At 33.3% G+C, this 17412-nt stretch overlaps 1 protein-coding gene across 5 annotated transcripts; it reads left to right on the top strand.

Moving 5' to 3' along the window:
* The first annotated feature begins 7104 nt into the window (after positions 1 to 7104).
* Positions 7105 to 17093, top strand: LOC142354608 (glutathione S-transferase Mu 6-like). 5 transcript variants are annotated; one of them, XM_075406938.1, is made up of 3 exons: positions 7105 to 7294; positions 12870 to 13240; positions 16440 to 17093. In XM_075406938.1, the coding sequence occupies exons 2-3, from the start codon at positions 13012 to 13014 to the stop codon at positions 16868 to 16870; spliced, it is 660 nt and encodes a 219-aa protein (XP_075263053.1). In that variant the 5' UTR covers positions 7105 to 7294; positions 12870 to 13011; the 3' UTR covers positions 16871 to 17093. The 5 variants fall into 5 exon arrangements, with proteins under 5 accessions (XP_075263053.1, XP_075263055.1, XP_075263056.1 ...); XM_075406940.1 differs by having other exon boundaries at positions 12850 to 13240; XM_075406941.1 differs by having other exon boundaries at positions 7105 to 7307.
* The last annotated feature ends 319 nt before the right edge of the window (positions 17094 to 17412 follow it).

Here is a 17412-nt window from a genome sequence, read left to right as displayed (position 1 = left end):
TCTGCCTTTTGGAGCGGTCAATAATTTAGCGGTTAAAAAGACGAAAAGGTAAAATAACTAATTTGTAATTTTGGTATGAAGCGAGGAAAAAGTTATTTGTGTTATAATCTGCGGCAGTTAATCAAAAAAGTATAAATATTTTCTGGTGTAAAATTGGTCTTTCAATAGTTGTCTCCGCTTAAAAAATCATAAAGAATAATAACTTCTAAACATTAACATAAATGAGGCGTCCTAATTGTTTATATAAACAATATCAGTAACCGCAAACAATTAATTTCATTATCAAATTGCATAACTTTTAAATCGATTTCCAAACCATTAAAATTTTCCTGTTTTTTTTTTCAATTCTTCTAATCACAAAAAGATACCTTTTTCTTTGTTGACCAAACAACTGATTATTTGGTTTCGGTCATTTCAATCGCCTTAATTCTACGTCAGTTTTTTTGGAAGAATTTTGGGCTAAAATGGCGTCTGAATCAAACGTTTTAATTATGAATAACAATGGTGATCGCATGGTAAAGTCAATAAACAATAATATTTAATTTCTTTTAAATTTGAGATAAAGTAAAAAGAGCAACAAAATACGAGGATAGGCTTGTAAACTATTGCTGCATTTCAAACTGATTAATTCTTTAAGATAAACCTAAGATATACATAAACAATTTTGAGTTCAAAGCCCGATTTCGGAGCGTCATGATAACTTTAAACCAAACGGTTGGTTTAAAGCGGATCCGTTTTTTCCGAATGATAAACTTCGTGTTGAATCTGCCAAATGGTTGTGTAAAAGAATTTATTGAAGTTTTCCAAAAATAATGGATGAGCTCTTTAAAAGGAAATTATGCATATCTTCGAATAATACTATTTGGTTCCAAAAGAGTCTCGCCGCGAAGAACAACAAGCGATGAATCTATATAAAAGATAAAATGACGACAACACACAAGATTATCTCGAACAAACATTTCGACTAGAGTTCTCAAATTTTGGTTTTCACATTTATTATTCCTTGCTCAGTAGTTTAGCCGCTACTGTTGAAAAAAAGTTAATAGTTGTTCTTCATGCAAATATCAATTTTTTTTAAAAAAACTGGCTTACTGTAGTAGAAGAGGTGTGATAACAAGAACTTGTTGCTTCAGTATATACGAGAAATGTTTTTCTGTGTATTAAAGAAATAATAATTGCAAAACAAAAAAAAACGAGATCTTGGATTTCTCAAGACTTTCCGCGTTTGTTATAATTTTCCTTTTGATTAAGGCCTTCAAGTTCTTCTGCCATTCCAGAGTAAACTGTTCTGTAAACCAGAAAAAGAAATCTTATTGAAGAGAAAAAATGAGTGAGGCCTTGTTATAAATTACATCTTGATTGGACACAAGTCTGTCCTATATTTGGCTCTTTTAACTTCGAGGTAGCCGGTCTATAGTCCGGTGGAGAGAGGAAGTGGGGGGAAAACACAAGAAAAAGCAGGAACATCACCAAAAGTTGGCTTCATAAAATAACTGGAGAAAAAATTTCGGCCACATTTTGCAAAAAAAAATTACCAACCAAAAACACAGGCATATAAGAAATTTTTTTAAGCATTGAACGGACAAAAAATCTGATCTCACTAACCATAGAACGGACAGAATACGGAAACTTACCAATGATACAAAATACCATATAAAAACTTATCAACCATAAAAAATGACTTTATATGGAAACTTACTAATCATATGGAGATTTACTAATCATAAAAATGACCATATATGCAAACTAACTAATCATAAAAAGAAAAATATTTGGCCCCTTTGTTATCAAAAACCTCTCCTTTTCTTTTTTTAAAGTCACCTCTTGCAACATGAAGATAATTAAATTGCTTTCCATAGGAAAATCTTATCCATAAAAGATACAATATAAATGGACACTACGTTACCATTGTATGGTCGTATAACAGAAATTTTATGACACATATATGGTTCGTTTTATGATAAGTAAGTTTGTCAACCCGGGTTCATTATAAAAAAGTACAGATGAATTGTTGATAGAAATACTTGTGCAAACATATTAAAAGTTGGACAAATTCTGACTGAACTGAAACGAATTTTTGAGCACTTTCAAGATGCAGCAAGGTATCATTTTTTATACATGGAATTAACCTTTTTTCTTGAAAGATACCCCTGGAATGGACGCAAAAATGTGCCGCACAATTGATTGACAGCTAATATCATTATGTGATTCAAGATTGGTTGAGAAATTAAATTTTTGATGAAGGCAAGTTTTAGAGAGAAGATTTTTGTTAATTTTAACTGAAAAGATAGATTTTTTAAAATTTCAGCGACTTTCTAGGAGCATTTTGAACAAGGGCAACTAACAGGCCGACAAACTATTTTCTGCCTAGAAAGACTGCGTTGATGACCGATGGGGATATATCTATTGTCATGCTATATGAGAGACAGTACCTTGTTGGGATTTTTATTGCGCCTGTCATTGCGTTGCATGACTGATTACTAACGTTTTTCCCAGCTGAGAAGTAACGTTCAGCCGTCTCGTCGAACATAAAACTGCGTTATCGCTGTTTAAAGTTTTTAGCATCACTAACGTATGAGAGAGAGAGAGTTAATTTATCCCGGCCCATAAATTAAATGTACAAAGAAGGATAATCAAAAACACGACATAGATCACAATCAAACATCGAAAAATAAAAGCATTTGATATATCCAACAAACAAATTGAAAATTTATTCAAGATTATTTTAGGCTGGGAAAGGACGCGCAACGAGGTCCTTAGACCTTCTTTCCAGTGTGCCCTGTAATACAAACGTAAGAGTGGATAAACTTAATTTTTTTTTCAATTTAATATTATATAAAGATATATATAAAGATAGTAGAGAAAACGATGTGTAATCTGATGAAAGGTGTGCTCAAATTTTGCGATGAAGAAGTCTGATTTTTAATGTTAATTAAATAAGTTTCAAAAAAATTGTGGAAAAGTAGGGTGTAATAATAATAGGGAAAAACAACAGTTGAGCTTCTAGTCTACAGTTTTTTAGGGCTGCGGACAGACAAGGACATTGATGCTTCAATTTTTAAAATCAATGTCTCTGCCTTTTTCATTTAGTTTTGGTAATTTTGGTGTCAAAACCTGGTTTGACTTGTTACTATTTCGACTAGTAAAAGTTTAATTAAAAATTTAGTTTGTGTTTATACCATTTGTTTCAGTACTCTCTTCTTTGTTCAGGTTTTGATGGCTAGCATAGCAAAATGATTCGAAATGACCAATATCTTTTTTGAGATTACAATTTTTTTTGAAAAGTAACAGACCCGTTTCTCAATGGTAGATTTTTAGGCTGTGTGACTCATTTTTTGTCGGCTCAAATAGATTACTATATCAACATTGGACTTCTAAGACGTCTTTAGATACATTTCTACGTACCCGCGGTTGCTAGTCATAATTTAACAAAATGCTGCTTTTAACTATCAATGTGGAAATTCTTTCAAAAATCATTTATTTACTTGATAGTAGATTAACTTTCATACTAAAAAACCAACAGAACAATTAACTAGTTAGAATAAAAAGTCAGTTAATGCTAGATCTTCTTGGATTATCAATTTAATAATTCATGCTGTGAACTACATATTATTTTTTAAACTTATTTTGTTCATTTTGTCATGTTTTTAACACATGACCTCTTTTTGGGTTCTTTCTCTAAGATTTGGTGTTCATAATTGTTTTTTTTACATGTATTGCTATTCGTATTGTTTTTGCTTGCTCAGAATAACTGGGTTGTCGAAAATGTTTCTCACATTCTAAACAATACAGGTTTTTGTTTTTGTGTAGACTGAACTGAACTATTTCCAGATATCATTAAGGTTGGTCTGAATTTAGTGTGCGAAGGTAAAAAATGGACTATTTTGAATTGAGGCCTCTAATGCAAATAATTATTTCTGTAACCACAGTTAGACATAACTTCAGGCCTACAAAACACAAAACTAAAATCGCCTTATGATGTTTGAGAACGCCGTGTAAATCAAGGGTCGTACGGGGAAAGCTTTCGAAAATTTTTGTGTAGGTACGTAATAAGCCAAACTAAACATACAAGATAATCAGAAACCTTAGTTTTATTCCAAATTTTGCGCAGTTATTCACTAAATGTATGAAGAGTTTGACTAGCACTCAACTTGATTAGCCAATTTTTAAAATTCCCAATATTACGTGGAAAGCGTGTGCCATTTATTTAACGTTTCAGAAGGGAAAAAGCTAAGATAAAAATTTCTAACTGATGACAAACTGATATCAGTTTCAGGCCTCCTGATGTATGGAATTCGGGACCTGTTTCCTCACACAAATATAATATTTTGCTGTTTCCAACAAATTTTAGAACTGCCCCTACACCTCCTTTGTAGGCATAAAAAAACTTTTAAGCTCTCCATGGTATGAGTTATATTTTTAGGTAGATTTTGACGTGCTTGCTATATAACCATCCAATATTTTGTCAGTAGGGATTGTGAAAACGCGTGGAGAGGCTATTTTACGGAATGCGCTTCCGCGGAAATTCCTTTGCGGCGGCAAACAGATTTCACTTTTAAACTTCCAGTTTAAAAGTGGAAAACACTGACTAAAATTTTCTTGTAAGACACCGCCTTTTCAGCCCCAGAGTTTGTGATTACATTGCACGCATACATTGCATTAAGAATGGAAAAATGAAATATGGTCACAAAAGTGAGTAAATTTACTCAAAATATGGTGCTGGTAGACACACGTAATGGCAAAGTAGATCTTGATTTTTGTTGCCGCCATTGTCAATTGCTATGGAAAGTCTAAATCTCGTTTTTGGTTAAAAATGTCATCTGCGAGACAAAAATGAATATCAAATCAGGAGCATTAACGAAGACAAGTCCATCGGGTAAGGGTGGGGGCATACTGATCCATTAACTCTCATACCCCCCCCCCCCTGAGCGGGTCCAGTTGGTCTCTATATATGAGTCAACGTACAGTCTAATGAGTTCTCAAATTCATTGACGGATCCAGCGCAACATCATAGAAATTAAACTCCCCTTGATGAATTATAGTAAAGTTCCTCGTACCTAAATTTACATTCTCAGAGTAAAATCGATATTCGGTACTGATTCAGGAAAAAATTGATATATTTTCTGTAAAGATTTTGAACCATTTCCAAATCAGAGAACTATTCACAATCATTGTTTGTGAATTTCTCTGAATTATAGTAAAATTCAGAATACATTTATGAAAAAGAACAAAAATTAAGAAAACTCTGTTCAATGCTGAAAAACCTGCTAACAAACATTCACCCAGTTCGAGAAAAAAATCGGAAAAATATGTAAGATAAGCCGTGAAAAATTAGTTTTTTCACCGAAAATTTCATACATAATTTTGAGGTGAAATGCTGTGAATGCAGTGAAATTATGTAAGTTCACCGCTAGAGTAAGCGGTGAGTTTAGAAAAATTCTCCACATTGCACCTCTTACTACATGTTACCGTCCTTGCACGGATTTGAACCTCCCACCTCCTGCATGTCTGCCACTTCTTCTTCCACTGCGCTACTTCTCACCAAAAGGTAGAATATTTGTTTTGAGGTTAAATCAAATTAACTCTACTTTTAGTAAAACATACTGGTAGAATTTTTGTAAGATTAGCGGTGAAATTACACATTTTAGCGGTGAAATGTGGTGATTTTTTGCAAGTTCACCGCTTGCTCTAGTGGTGAAATTACATAAATTCACCGCTTAAAAAAAGATCCAAAAAGATGCATGAATAAGGGGTAATTTTAGGCGGGGGGGGGGGTAAGGTTCGCACACTAAGTTAAGAGGTGAATTAAGGTACTTTCACCGCATTCACTGTTGTTCTCACAAAATTATAACACTTGTTTCTAAGCGGTGAATTTATGTAAGTCCACCACTAATTTAAGCGGTGAATTTATGTAATTTCATTGCATTCGCTGCTTATCTTTTATAATTTGGACACTTTTTTGAAGCGGTGAATTTATGTAATTTCACCGCCACCAGGCGATAAAGGGTTTTTCCACCGCTTTCACCGCCTGTTTTAAGTAATATCACCGCGTTCACCGCTTATCTTACATTATTTTGAGTTGAATGGCTGCGACACCTCGACCCGGGCAAATCTCATCTCACTTGTATTATGGGTAATTCTTTCCAGACAGAAAACTGCTAGTATGCTTAATATTTTTCACTTTTGTGACTATTTGTACTGGTTTTGTTTTCTAAACTGAAATCCAATTCAGTGATCCATGTTAACATAAGCCCAATATCTCACCGATGAATCAGTATTTCGTACAAAATTTCTGAGTAAAAATTTCGCGTGTTGTTTTTTCGCTCTTCAAGATATTTATTGCATTTCATGTACGTTTTTGGGAAAAATAGTAGCAGAGTATTCTATGTGGCAGTGGCTGAATAAATCAAACGTAAAATGACAAGAGTTCAAATTTTTACCAGACCATCCATCAATACTATTTATGGATGGCCTGGTAAAAATTTGAACTGTCATTTTAGTTTAAATTAAGCGTACTGAAAATCATTTCTCAAAACGTTGAAAAAAGAGTTAGTAACTCTTTTTTCAACGTTATGAGAAATGGTTTTCAGTACGCTTAATTTTAATTTTCCCAAAAGTCAGGTACATGCAGACAATTTTCCATTTTTGAAGTTATTATAGATCAATGTTTGTGCCCGTTTTTGGAGTTCTCTATGTTCCCCCAGTTACAGGGCACGTGCCATTATATAGCAAATCATTATGTAACATTATGGAACGTGCGTCTGGGGGATGCAAATAATATGCATCCACTAAGCTTTGGGGGGGGGGGGGGGGCGCTGCACAGTCTGAAAATTCAAAATCTGCTTGTTTAAAAAATTAAACTATTGCTTCTTGTAAACATGATAATCCATAATCTATCAGACATACTTTTGACTCATAATCGACAATGATTGGTCATTTTTTGGCCATATTTGCCAGCTTTTTGTCATGTAACTAAAATGATAGTTGAGAGTATTTTAAAAACTGCTTGCTCAGTTTAATTAATTTTCAGAGCGAATTTATAACTTAACGCATGAAACTATAAATGTCATTTTCGTACACATTCATGTAACAAGTATATTTGTGAATTTTGAGTTACGTGGCTGATCTATACACAATAGTTTGCAAAAAAACTGTACAACGAAAATTCGCGGACAAAATTAGAATAATTTGAATACTTTTGGTCACCATTTGCGTTTCTATTTTTCTAATAAAGTGGCGTTATCAACGAATTCGGCCTGCTATTTGGAAAACCTGATTTAGACAATCTTCATTTGTTAGTTGAAATGGTGATTAATATTCAAATCAAGTAGCTGATGCAAAATTTGGTAAAGCTCTGGCACAATTTGCATTACAGATCTGCATAATTGTTCCGACTTCATTTTTAGTGGGGGTGGGGGGGGGGGGGAGGGGAGGGGTGCGGGGACTATATGCTTGACTGTTATTTGTTCACTCAATTTTGGCCCGTCTATATATTTATCGCAGAGAGGTGAGAGTCATATCACTAAAAAGTTTTTAAGTGTAGAGTACAGTATAAAAGCGTTTTCAGAAATTGAGATATCGAGGTTTAAAACCTTTGTGAACAAATGACTTTTCTCAATGATTTTGTTCACTTTGTCGTAATTTTGACCAATCGTTGTTAATTTTGGCTGAATTATGTAACTAATTTCAACATTTCAGTGTTTTACAAGCTATGAAGCGATAACTACAAGATTATTGGTTTCATTGTAGTTTTTAAGAATAAAATAAATTTGGATTTGAATTCGGATTTTCTAGAAATCTTTTTAGGTACGGCCCTTTGACTTCCGATTTCAATTCTTTCTGGTTTCTCTCCGGTAAAAAAATAGTAAATAAGATGCTCATCAGTGGTTCATAAATCGTTATATTTGAATGGTTTGTGAGAAATAAAGGTTATTTTGGCTTTGATAATATGTGTTTCGATTAGAAAATCAATTTTCTGTGATATTTGCCTCTTTTTTCTTATATGCGTTGTATTATTACTGAATCTGATGACTGACAGATTCTCATCAAAAAATTAAAATCTGTGAAACAAAATAATATAATGATGCCAGCTAACAATTTTTTGTATTAATTATTTTGAAAAAAAAAATCGTAAAAACATTGTAAGAATTTTAGTTTCAATTAAAATTAATGTTTTTAATCCGTTTTTTAAAATCAAATTCACAATAAAGAAAAATCTCATTGAATGATATGTTTTCATAAATGAATTTTCATAACATTTGTGTTCACAACTTACAGTTTTACGAATGTGACACTAGCTGTTTTCGAAAAAAATGGGAATATTGAGTTCTGACCGTTTTGTTCAAACCTTATTGTCTTGCCCATTTTTATGAGTGTTTTAATGAGTTGTAATTTTTGACAAATATTTATATGCCAAAAACTGTGGTTTTATTTTGACTTGTCCCTAAGTCTCAAAAGCGGCATGTCTGATCAATCTTACGATGTTGGATCAGCCAACGAATTAGGTGATTACAATTTCTAGATTCATTCAGTGACCAAAAAGATAATTGCATTTAAACAGTTTTAATGATTTTTCTTAATTACGCCCTGAACTTGCAGCTAACCGCGCTTCCACTGTTGTTACTTTTGTCCATCTTTTCCTCACTTGAAAAATGAATCGATAGTTTTTTTGTAACATTCTTCGGCAAGAATGGAAGCACCATTTCAACATATAGTTTTCTCTATTTTCAAATTGTTCAAATTCAATTATACCTTTTCTATATCTTTTTTCCCCAAAAACGCGTAATTTGAATTTTTATACGATGTTTAGTTTAATTTTCAGAATTTGCCATAAAAGCTAACCTTAGAATTAAGAGTTCTTCGTTTGTGCTTTTTCCTGTTTTTTAACTTGCATATGTGAGTTTATATGATTTCAAAATCAATTAGTTAGATCAACTATTTGATATTATCCAGAGGAATTGAGGATTTAACTCACTCATTGTTTACCTCAAAGTGATTGAGGTCCTGTGACATTCATTCAAATTTTGGTCTCATTTGCATTCTGATGTTAGGTTTATAAGTTAGCACAAAAGTCAATTTATTGACTTCTGCTATCACTAATTAGTCTAATTTGAAAAATGAGACTGTAATCGAAATTAAATGGAGGCCATACATGATTAAGCAACAATAATTTGCTTTGAAAATGAGCTGGATTTACCTGTCAAAATTGCATTGGAAATGATTTCAACTATGTCGTTTCGTTCGTTTTGTGTAATGTTCTTTCTAGTGGAATAAATTTTTTCGTATTATATACAGTTTTTTTGCATACACGTCTGTCCTTTTAAGAATCTATGTGCCGTCGCCCATTAGCGATCCTCCTTGTTTGGTTTTATGGCCAATTTGTTCTTGTTCTTTTCGTGTGCGCAGTTAATACGCTTTCTGAGAAGTCCACGTTGGCGGGCGCTAAAATGCCGTCTTTGAATCTACACAACTGGTTTGCACGACGCAAATTAAAATTACAACAAATTTTGTTTCGTTTCTTTTTTATGCGATTTAAGCGTTTTAGCGTTTCATGTATTTCATCAAAAAATTGAATCAAAATCGGGTTTCACAATTTTCATAATACAAGGATCTTTTCTGTTTTTGCTCCTCCCCCCACGTCAGTTTGCACCACCCACTTACACAGGTTATAGCATATTGCTTGCATTTCATACAATTACGTATACAATCATGCATAAACAGCAATTTTAAATTAATGATGAAGCGAAATTTTGAAATTGACACATTTAATTCAAGTTTGCCTATAATATAAGCAGACAATTAATAATTCATGTTTTTACTATTTTTGCACTTATCTTTCATTGGTTTTATGGGAGTGTTTTTTTGACAACCGGTAACAAAAATCTATCCAATCTTTTACCGGAGCCGGAAATTTATTAAGGGATCTCTAAGTACCGAAAAGAACAAGCTAGCAGACTGGTTATACATTTTGTAGTTGAATATGATCAAATATATTTGGGAATGTTTGATATTTGGGAATGTTTGAACATGTTTTGCAGTTACGAATATTTAAACAGGTTTTATAACTGAATGTTACAACATATTTTATATTTTCATGGAACTCGTTAAGGTTGGAATAAACTGTAATACATTATTTTCCTCGCAGCTTTTGCCCATTTTCTCCAGAATTGGCTTTACAGAATTGGCTTCAAATATAGAGGAGCTACATTACATGGCAAAATTCAATTTTCTCGATCAAATTATCTCAATTTAAGCAGTATTTTTCACGACAGTGTAACAATCACGGTGCTAGGAAAGTTGGCCGACCGGGCGTTTAGCCGACAAGGAAAAAATGAGAAATTTAGCCGACAGATTTATCATTATTGGTCAAAAAAAATCTTAGGTGTGCTGTCGATTGGCGCTCCGCTCGGCCTATACGTGGCCGCAACCCCATCCCACTGAGGGGGGGGGGGGGAGGGAGGAGGTTGCGACCACGGATAGACCCTGGTTACATTAGTTAAATAAAAATGTGCCGTATATTTGCCGGCTTACAAAATAACGTTTTAAATTGGCCAATCAGAGCTTTTAGAGTTAATGTATTAGTGCATTTTACGGAAATTGACTAAATGTCTCATTCTGTCGGCCAATACGGTGGCCAAAAAATCACGCTCATTGTTCACCTGTTCAGGCCTTCACTGTTGTCATTTTTATCACAAGTCCTGCGCAATAACAATTGTTGATCAAAGAACACAATTACCAATTTTGCGGCTAGCCATTGGGTGCAATGGTTATCAAATAAATGCTAAATCACAGATCAAAAAATTTTGCTAAACAATATGTAAAAAATGCGCTGAAATCCGCTGATTTTTCAAAAATTTCTGCACAAAAACCTTACAGAAATGCGGCGAAATATGCTGAAGTCCGCAGAAACTTTGCAAGAAACGCGCTGAAAACCAGTGAAATTTCAGAACAGCTCTAACTGAGACTTAAACCTTGCTCTCCGGTGACGTAGCCATCACTCAATACACTGCTCCGTTGATTCCTGAAAGTCTTACTATTTAATTTGATTTTATTTTAATAAACAGTTTAAGAGGGAATGCGCTGAAATTATGTAAGAAGTGCGCTGAAAACTCAGCGCATTCTTTACATAATATAATGGCACTTTGGCGCCTTCCAGCGCATTTTTTTTTGACAGAAAGTTAATCGTTAACATAAGAGAAGTTTAAATGATCCAAAAGTCAGGAATTCCTGTCAAAAAACGTTTAAATCCACTAAATATAATTAAGAATTACGCTTAAATTTGAATACATTTCTCACAAAGTTTGAAAAATAAGCGCATTTCAAATCCTTCTAGCGCATTTCAGCGCATTCAACTCTTTTTTTTTACATAAGTTTAGCACATTCATACAAAGTAATGCACATTCGAGCACATTCTTTCAAAATAATGCGGTGAAAAGGAGCTGACATCTCAACCCGTGTTATATTTAAGCAATAAAGTTTTAAAGGAAAAAAATTCTAAAAAAAGTTGAAGCAGGTTACATGTATCGGATCTTTTCTGTTTTTGCCCCCTTACGTCAATGTGACCCCCACTTAAATTTGTTATAGCATATTGTTTGCATTTTATACAATTACATATACAGTACTGAACAAATGGCATTTAGAATTTAATGATGCAGCGAACTTTTGAATTTAACATGTTTACAGCCTTTCAAATTTGCTTATAATGTAAGCTGACAAAAAACCGTGTTTTTACTATTTTTGCGCTTATGTTTCATAGGATTGGCTATATGGCAGTAAGGTTTTTGACAACCGGCAGCAAAAACAGAAAAGATCCCATTTATCCTTGTTGAACAATTACCAAAATACATCACTTATGTTCACGAATAACGTAATCAGTTTTTTTTCGTAAATAGTAATTTTGCTACTTAATGAAATTTTATCGGAACATTGTTTTCTTTCAATGAAAAATTTTGCAAAACGTCCAAATGATTGCAATATTATTTCAGAAATAAACCTTTTTGTAATCTCCGCTGTTATTTTAAGCTCTGGCTTTGATTGTTCGTTTATTCATTTATTTCAAATTTACTCTTGCTAACGTAGCGTGTTATAGCTCCCTTCAACGAAAACGTGTTTTGATTTTGATGCAAAATAAATCTCATTATATATGTCTTTTAAATAATATTACTTGGCTAATGTCCCCAACTTCAAGCTGAACTTAACCTACTAATTTAAAGCCCCAATTTTGTTTGTAATTACCAGAGACCCAATTCACAGACTTCATTGTTCTTGTGGTCACTGATATGTGTAATTGCAAAAACTTTCAATAGTATTCTTAATGAACAATAAATACAGGGCGATTCTTAAATTAATCACTAATAAAGCTTTCTTTCGTTTCGGCTTAATTGACGGTATCTTATTTATTAGATCAGTTACTTGAGCATGGAACGATGTGACGAAAAGGGTGCTAAGACAATAGATCGAAAAACAACAGATCGAAAGCGAAAATTCGGCCAAAAGATCGGGAATTAAATTGTTCAAGTTGCGTATTGGCCAATCAGATTTGAGCACTCATTCATGTTACAGCACATAACAAGTTCTGTTGTGATATGTTGTTCGGTAGTGATAGATTCATATCAAATCGCATGGGCCGTTCAGGCATTGCCATGGCTCGCGAGACATGGTCATAATGTGGTAATTATATTTCAGCTCGCAACTAATGCTTAATTTCAACCAAATAAGAATAGATAATAATTTTCGATCTATTGTATCAATTTTCTGTTTTCGATCTTTTGTTCGGTTACCGACAAAAACCGAGTACTTCTACTGACAAATTCGACATTGGCCAAGTAATGAATTGAGGGAATTGTTTAGTTACTCCAACTTTTGTTTAGAGTTCAAATTTTGTTCATTTCGGCTGTTAAATACCATAACTGAAACCATAAACCACTGATTACACAGAGAGAATATACAGTTGATTATAGAGAGATCATTCATTGAGAAGATATCTTGTATTCTTTGTACCAAGTTTCAATAATGACTCTCAAGTTGGGCTATTGGAAGATACGAGGTATGGGAGAGCCCATCAAATTGATCCTGGAATATCTGGAAGTTCCATCTGAATGGAAAGAGTACACTTTTGACAACGCCCAGGATTGGTTCGCAAACGACAAGGTGAACTTGGGAATTGAGTTCCCAAATCTGCCCTACTTGATCGACGGAGAATTCAAAACTGCCCAGACGATGACAATATTGAAATATTTGGGTGAGGACATATTGAATAGATGACACATTCGGGTTTCTAGTTCACCCACTAAAGGAAAATTTTGACAAAACAATGGAGCATTTTCCCATTATATTGTTCAACTACAACCCAAGGCTATTTTATACAATGGAAAGAAAGGGTTCCTAAACACGAACAAAGACGAACAAGAAATAAAATAAAAAATTAACACTAAGTATAGTTATCATCAACAATTATGCTGGCTTAAGTACTATTAATTTTCGGCTGTTTAGTGATCAGACCATATCTAGAAGTTGAAAAAAAATACAGCAGCTTTTATTTTCTAAAACAATAGCGTTCAATATTTTGCATCCTTTCTATGGGAACCTACTGAGAGAAGATCAGATCTCGTTAAAGTATCTCTACTGATTCTACTGGACAACAACAAAAAAGAAATAAAAAAAATGTACAAAAGCTTCAAAGCTTCTTAGGTAAATTCCCGGGTTGACCCCATAAAATTAAAACTTCATATTATGGCTTCTATGAAAAGTTGTAATCATAGAACTCTCATTGTATGAAAGTTGTAAATTAACAAACTTTTAAAGAAATCATGAAGAGGGCTAAAACAATGCACAATTAGTGTGTTTCAAAAAATTAAATAGAAAAAAGTTCGAAAAAATTTTTTTTCAGTGATACCGTATTTATGGAAAAGTTGTAGTCATAGAACTTCATAATTTTTTTTTGAATCCTAAAATTTAATGATCGTAATTTCTAGATGTTTCGAAAATTGCAATTTCTTTACAGTCAACTCAAATCTGAGCCTCAAGTGACATTTTTTGCAATACTTTATGGAAAAGTCGTAGTTATAAAACTTCATAGAGCAAAAATAAATTTAAGTGCTTGTTAACAGCCAATTTTACTGTAATGCGTGACTTTTCAACTTTTTTCCAGAGCCGACTAAACTAGTCATACGTGACGTATGCAAAAGGAAAAGAAAACGTTTAGTAAATCATTCAATGTGACTGGAGATAGTGAAAAGGTTTATTTCAAGAGAAAAAAAATCGTATAAAACATTGTAAACAAAAAGCTGGAGGTCTCTGAAGGCTATACTATCACTGTTCTTGGTGCCCACTAATCTTTTCACATATAACTTAGGCAATAAAAGTTTGAAAAAAAACTAATAAATAATTTTTCAAGAAACCAGTGTTCCAAATACGTTATAACCGGTAGAGTATAAATGAAACTTTCTGTTTAGGAGCGAGAGAAAAATTGGTTTAAGGCAAAAAATCTATGGTCCAAATTTTTGAATTATAGCCGTGTGCTACCCTGAGTAGGATTGCCTTTCTGCTATAGAACGTTTTTAAATGAACCGGAAGGTTAATAAAAGTGACCAGATTTCTAGAGTTTGTTCTAGATTGTCTAAATTCAAAGCAGAAATCAAACTTTTCATCAGTGCTCATAAAGCAATTGAAAATAAAGAATAAGCACGTAAAATGCAAAACAAAGGAATTAATTACCCGAAAGAATAAAAATTTCCTTGAGGAGATTTTTATACAATACTAAGTAATTCAGCAATATTAATTTAGCAATCATTAGGCTAAAAGAAACTTGACACCAACTCTAGTTTAGACAGAATTTGTTTGCCAAAAATTTAGTTCTGAACTAAAAACCTGTTATTTTTTTAAATAGAAAAGGCTACGATAGATTAAAAGTCCTTGGGATGAAATCCGGTCAAATAAATTTTATTTTTCTCCAACTCTCGTACCTATCTTGCAGCCAAACTCAGTACTGATTTAGTAGCTAGCTCAGGTCGTATTTTGCAGCGAATGTTCTTCTAATTTTGAACCAATTCAGAGAATATTGATTCTGAATTTGCTTTGATTCGGAGAATTTCAAAATCACTGTATGGTCTTTTCTGAAAACTCACGGAATGAGTGCTGAAAAATAAAACTTCTCTGAAATTGTTCGGAATCAGTTCTAAACATAGTGAAAGCTAGGCATAGATACGCATAAAACTTGAAGTGATTGGGGCAATACTTAAGTTTTTTTCAAATTTCTTGTACCGATCTATAAATGCTGATCAACTTAATAATTTAAAACCAAATTCAAGAAACATTTTTTCTGAAATATGTAGATTCGATGGGTCATTTGAGTGAGAACTGATAGAGACTCTTAGATTTATTAGTAAAACTTAATTTTTCTTTATCTACGTCAATGGGGTGTAAGATTTGGGAATCATGGAAATAATAGCAATTAGAGCACTCTACAAACATGGTTTTCTGAGTCCTGAAAAGACAATACCAATGGGTTTATTCTCCTAGTTACGAACGTGCAAGAAGAACTTTAATAATTAAATTAAATTTCATAACAATTCATAAATTTCATAACATTCTTCTCGCGGCTCGCTACAAATAGTCTAGATGTTTGTACAAGAATCATCATCAAAGTCCCTTTGCTATGTACATATTGGCACAGTAAAGGATATCAGACTCTACCTGCCAAAATGGATTTTAATTATTTCTCAATTGATTCAACATTGAAACGCAATAGTGCTTGCATTTTTCAAACAAACATCATAGAGTCCCATTCTAATTTCCTCTATTATGTTAGTACTAAATTCTAAAAGGCGGCAAAGATAAAATGATAAAAAGAGATTATGTATTTCATAGAACTCACGGTGTTGGTATATTAGTTCGGTAAACGATTTCCATTCAAGATTTTTGGACCTGTCATTAATCATACGAGGGTCATTTATGATCTCATGGTTATCGTACAGAGCATGCATGATCTCCTGTTTTTTGCTAAAATTCATATATGATTTCCTGGTAATCGTACATGGATTGTACTCAGATACAGCGTATTATGTGTATGAGATCATATATGACCTCTGTAGGGTTACTAAGAAGTGCCAACCCGGAAAAATTGTTTTTTTTGTCTTCTCTTTCAGTGTGCAATGTAATGAAAATAAATGATAAGGTTAGACAAATTTTGTCATCAATTCAAGAGGGTAAACTATCATAACTTGATATTTATGTCATACTTTTTAAAGAATGAAGTAAAATACTTTTTGATTGTTGATCATGCTTAATACAAAACGAGCGGAGAAGCTCACCAACAATTCAAGGAGATGAAGATATTGAGGATCTCGTATCAACACGCCCCTTAAACAAAATTGTTGTGGACAAACTAAATTTCGCGAGGCAAAAATACATTAAAAGCGTTATAGTATTTTTTCATTTAGGTCGAAAGTATGGTTTGTTCGGAGGCGAAACAAACGTCGAAATATCGAAGCAGGAAGCGATGATGGACAACGTCTTCGATTTCAGAGTCAGATTTGCCATACTTTGTTACCAGAGCGACTTCCATGAGAAAAAGCCAGAATTCCTGGATACACTTCCCGCCAGACTGGTTTATTATGAGGAGCGATTAGCCAATCAGAAATGGCTCATGGGTGACGAAATATTCGTGGGTGATTTCTTCTTCTGGTCTGGTCTGGACGCGATTGAGTGTCTAGAGCCAAGCTACCTGGACAAATTCCCAAATGTGGCGAGATTCAAAAAGGAATTTGAAAGTTTGCCCCAAATTGACAAGTACCTCAAAAGTGACAAATTCAGAAAATTTCCTATATGTGCGCCTGTTGCCCAATGGGGTGGAAAAGATGAAGCTGATTAATAAATTTAATTGGCTGGTATTTACTTGTATCAATCCTCCGTAACGACTGACAACTTTTGGCGCGAATTGTGATTTGAAGCAACAAAGTTTCTTTTTTAAATGAAATTTTTCAAATTTACAATGACTAGTTGCTGGTATTGAATTGTAACAATCTAAATGATAAATCTGCCATGAGTTCGAGAATTGTGAATTGAATCATCCAAAAATTGTATTAAAATGTTTATTTTCTGAATTTGAGTGAACCGTTAACATCGCATTTGAGTTAAACGCGGCATAATGTTAGCAAGAGTCCAGCACTGTAATTGGAAATGTGAACTTTCACTGCTTTCGTAAACGATTTCTGATCTACCTAATCTATCTAAAGAATTTGCTTCTGATCTGGGAAGTCTGTAAGACGCAATTAAGGAACTTGAAAGGAGAAATGAAATTTCATTAAGAAAAAAATGGAAAAAGAATAGCAGTCCAAATACCTTTAAAATTGATGAGAATGATCAGAAACATAAGACAACAAGTCGATCTTTATCTCATTTTAACAAAGTTTT

This window comes from Convolutriloba macropyga, chromosome 15, assembly GCF_964194025.1.
Source record: "Convolutriloba macropyga chromosome 15, txConMacr16.3, whole genome shotgun sequence".
NCBI classification, from domain to species: domain Eukaryota; kingdom Metazoa; phylum Xenacoelomorpha; order Acoela; family Convolutidae; genus Convolutriloba; species Convolutriloba macropyga.
This window is presented reverse-complemented; position numbering and strand designations above follow the sequence as displayed.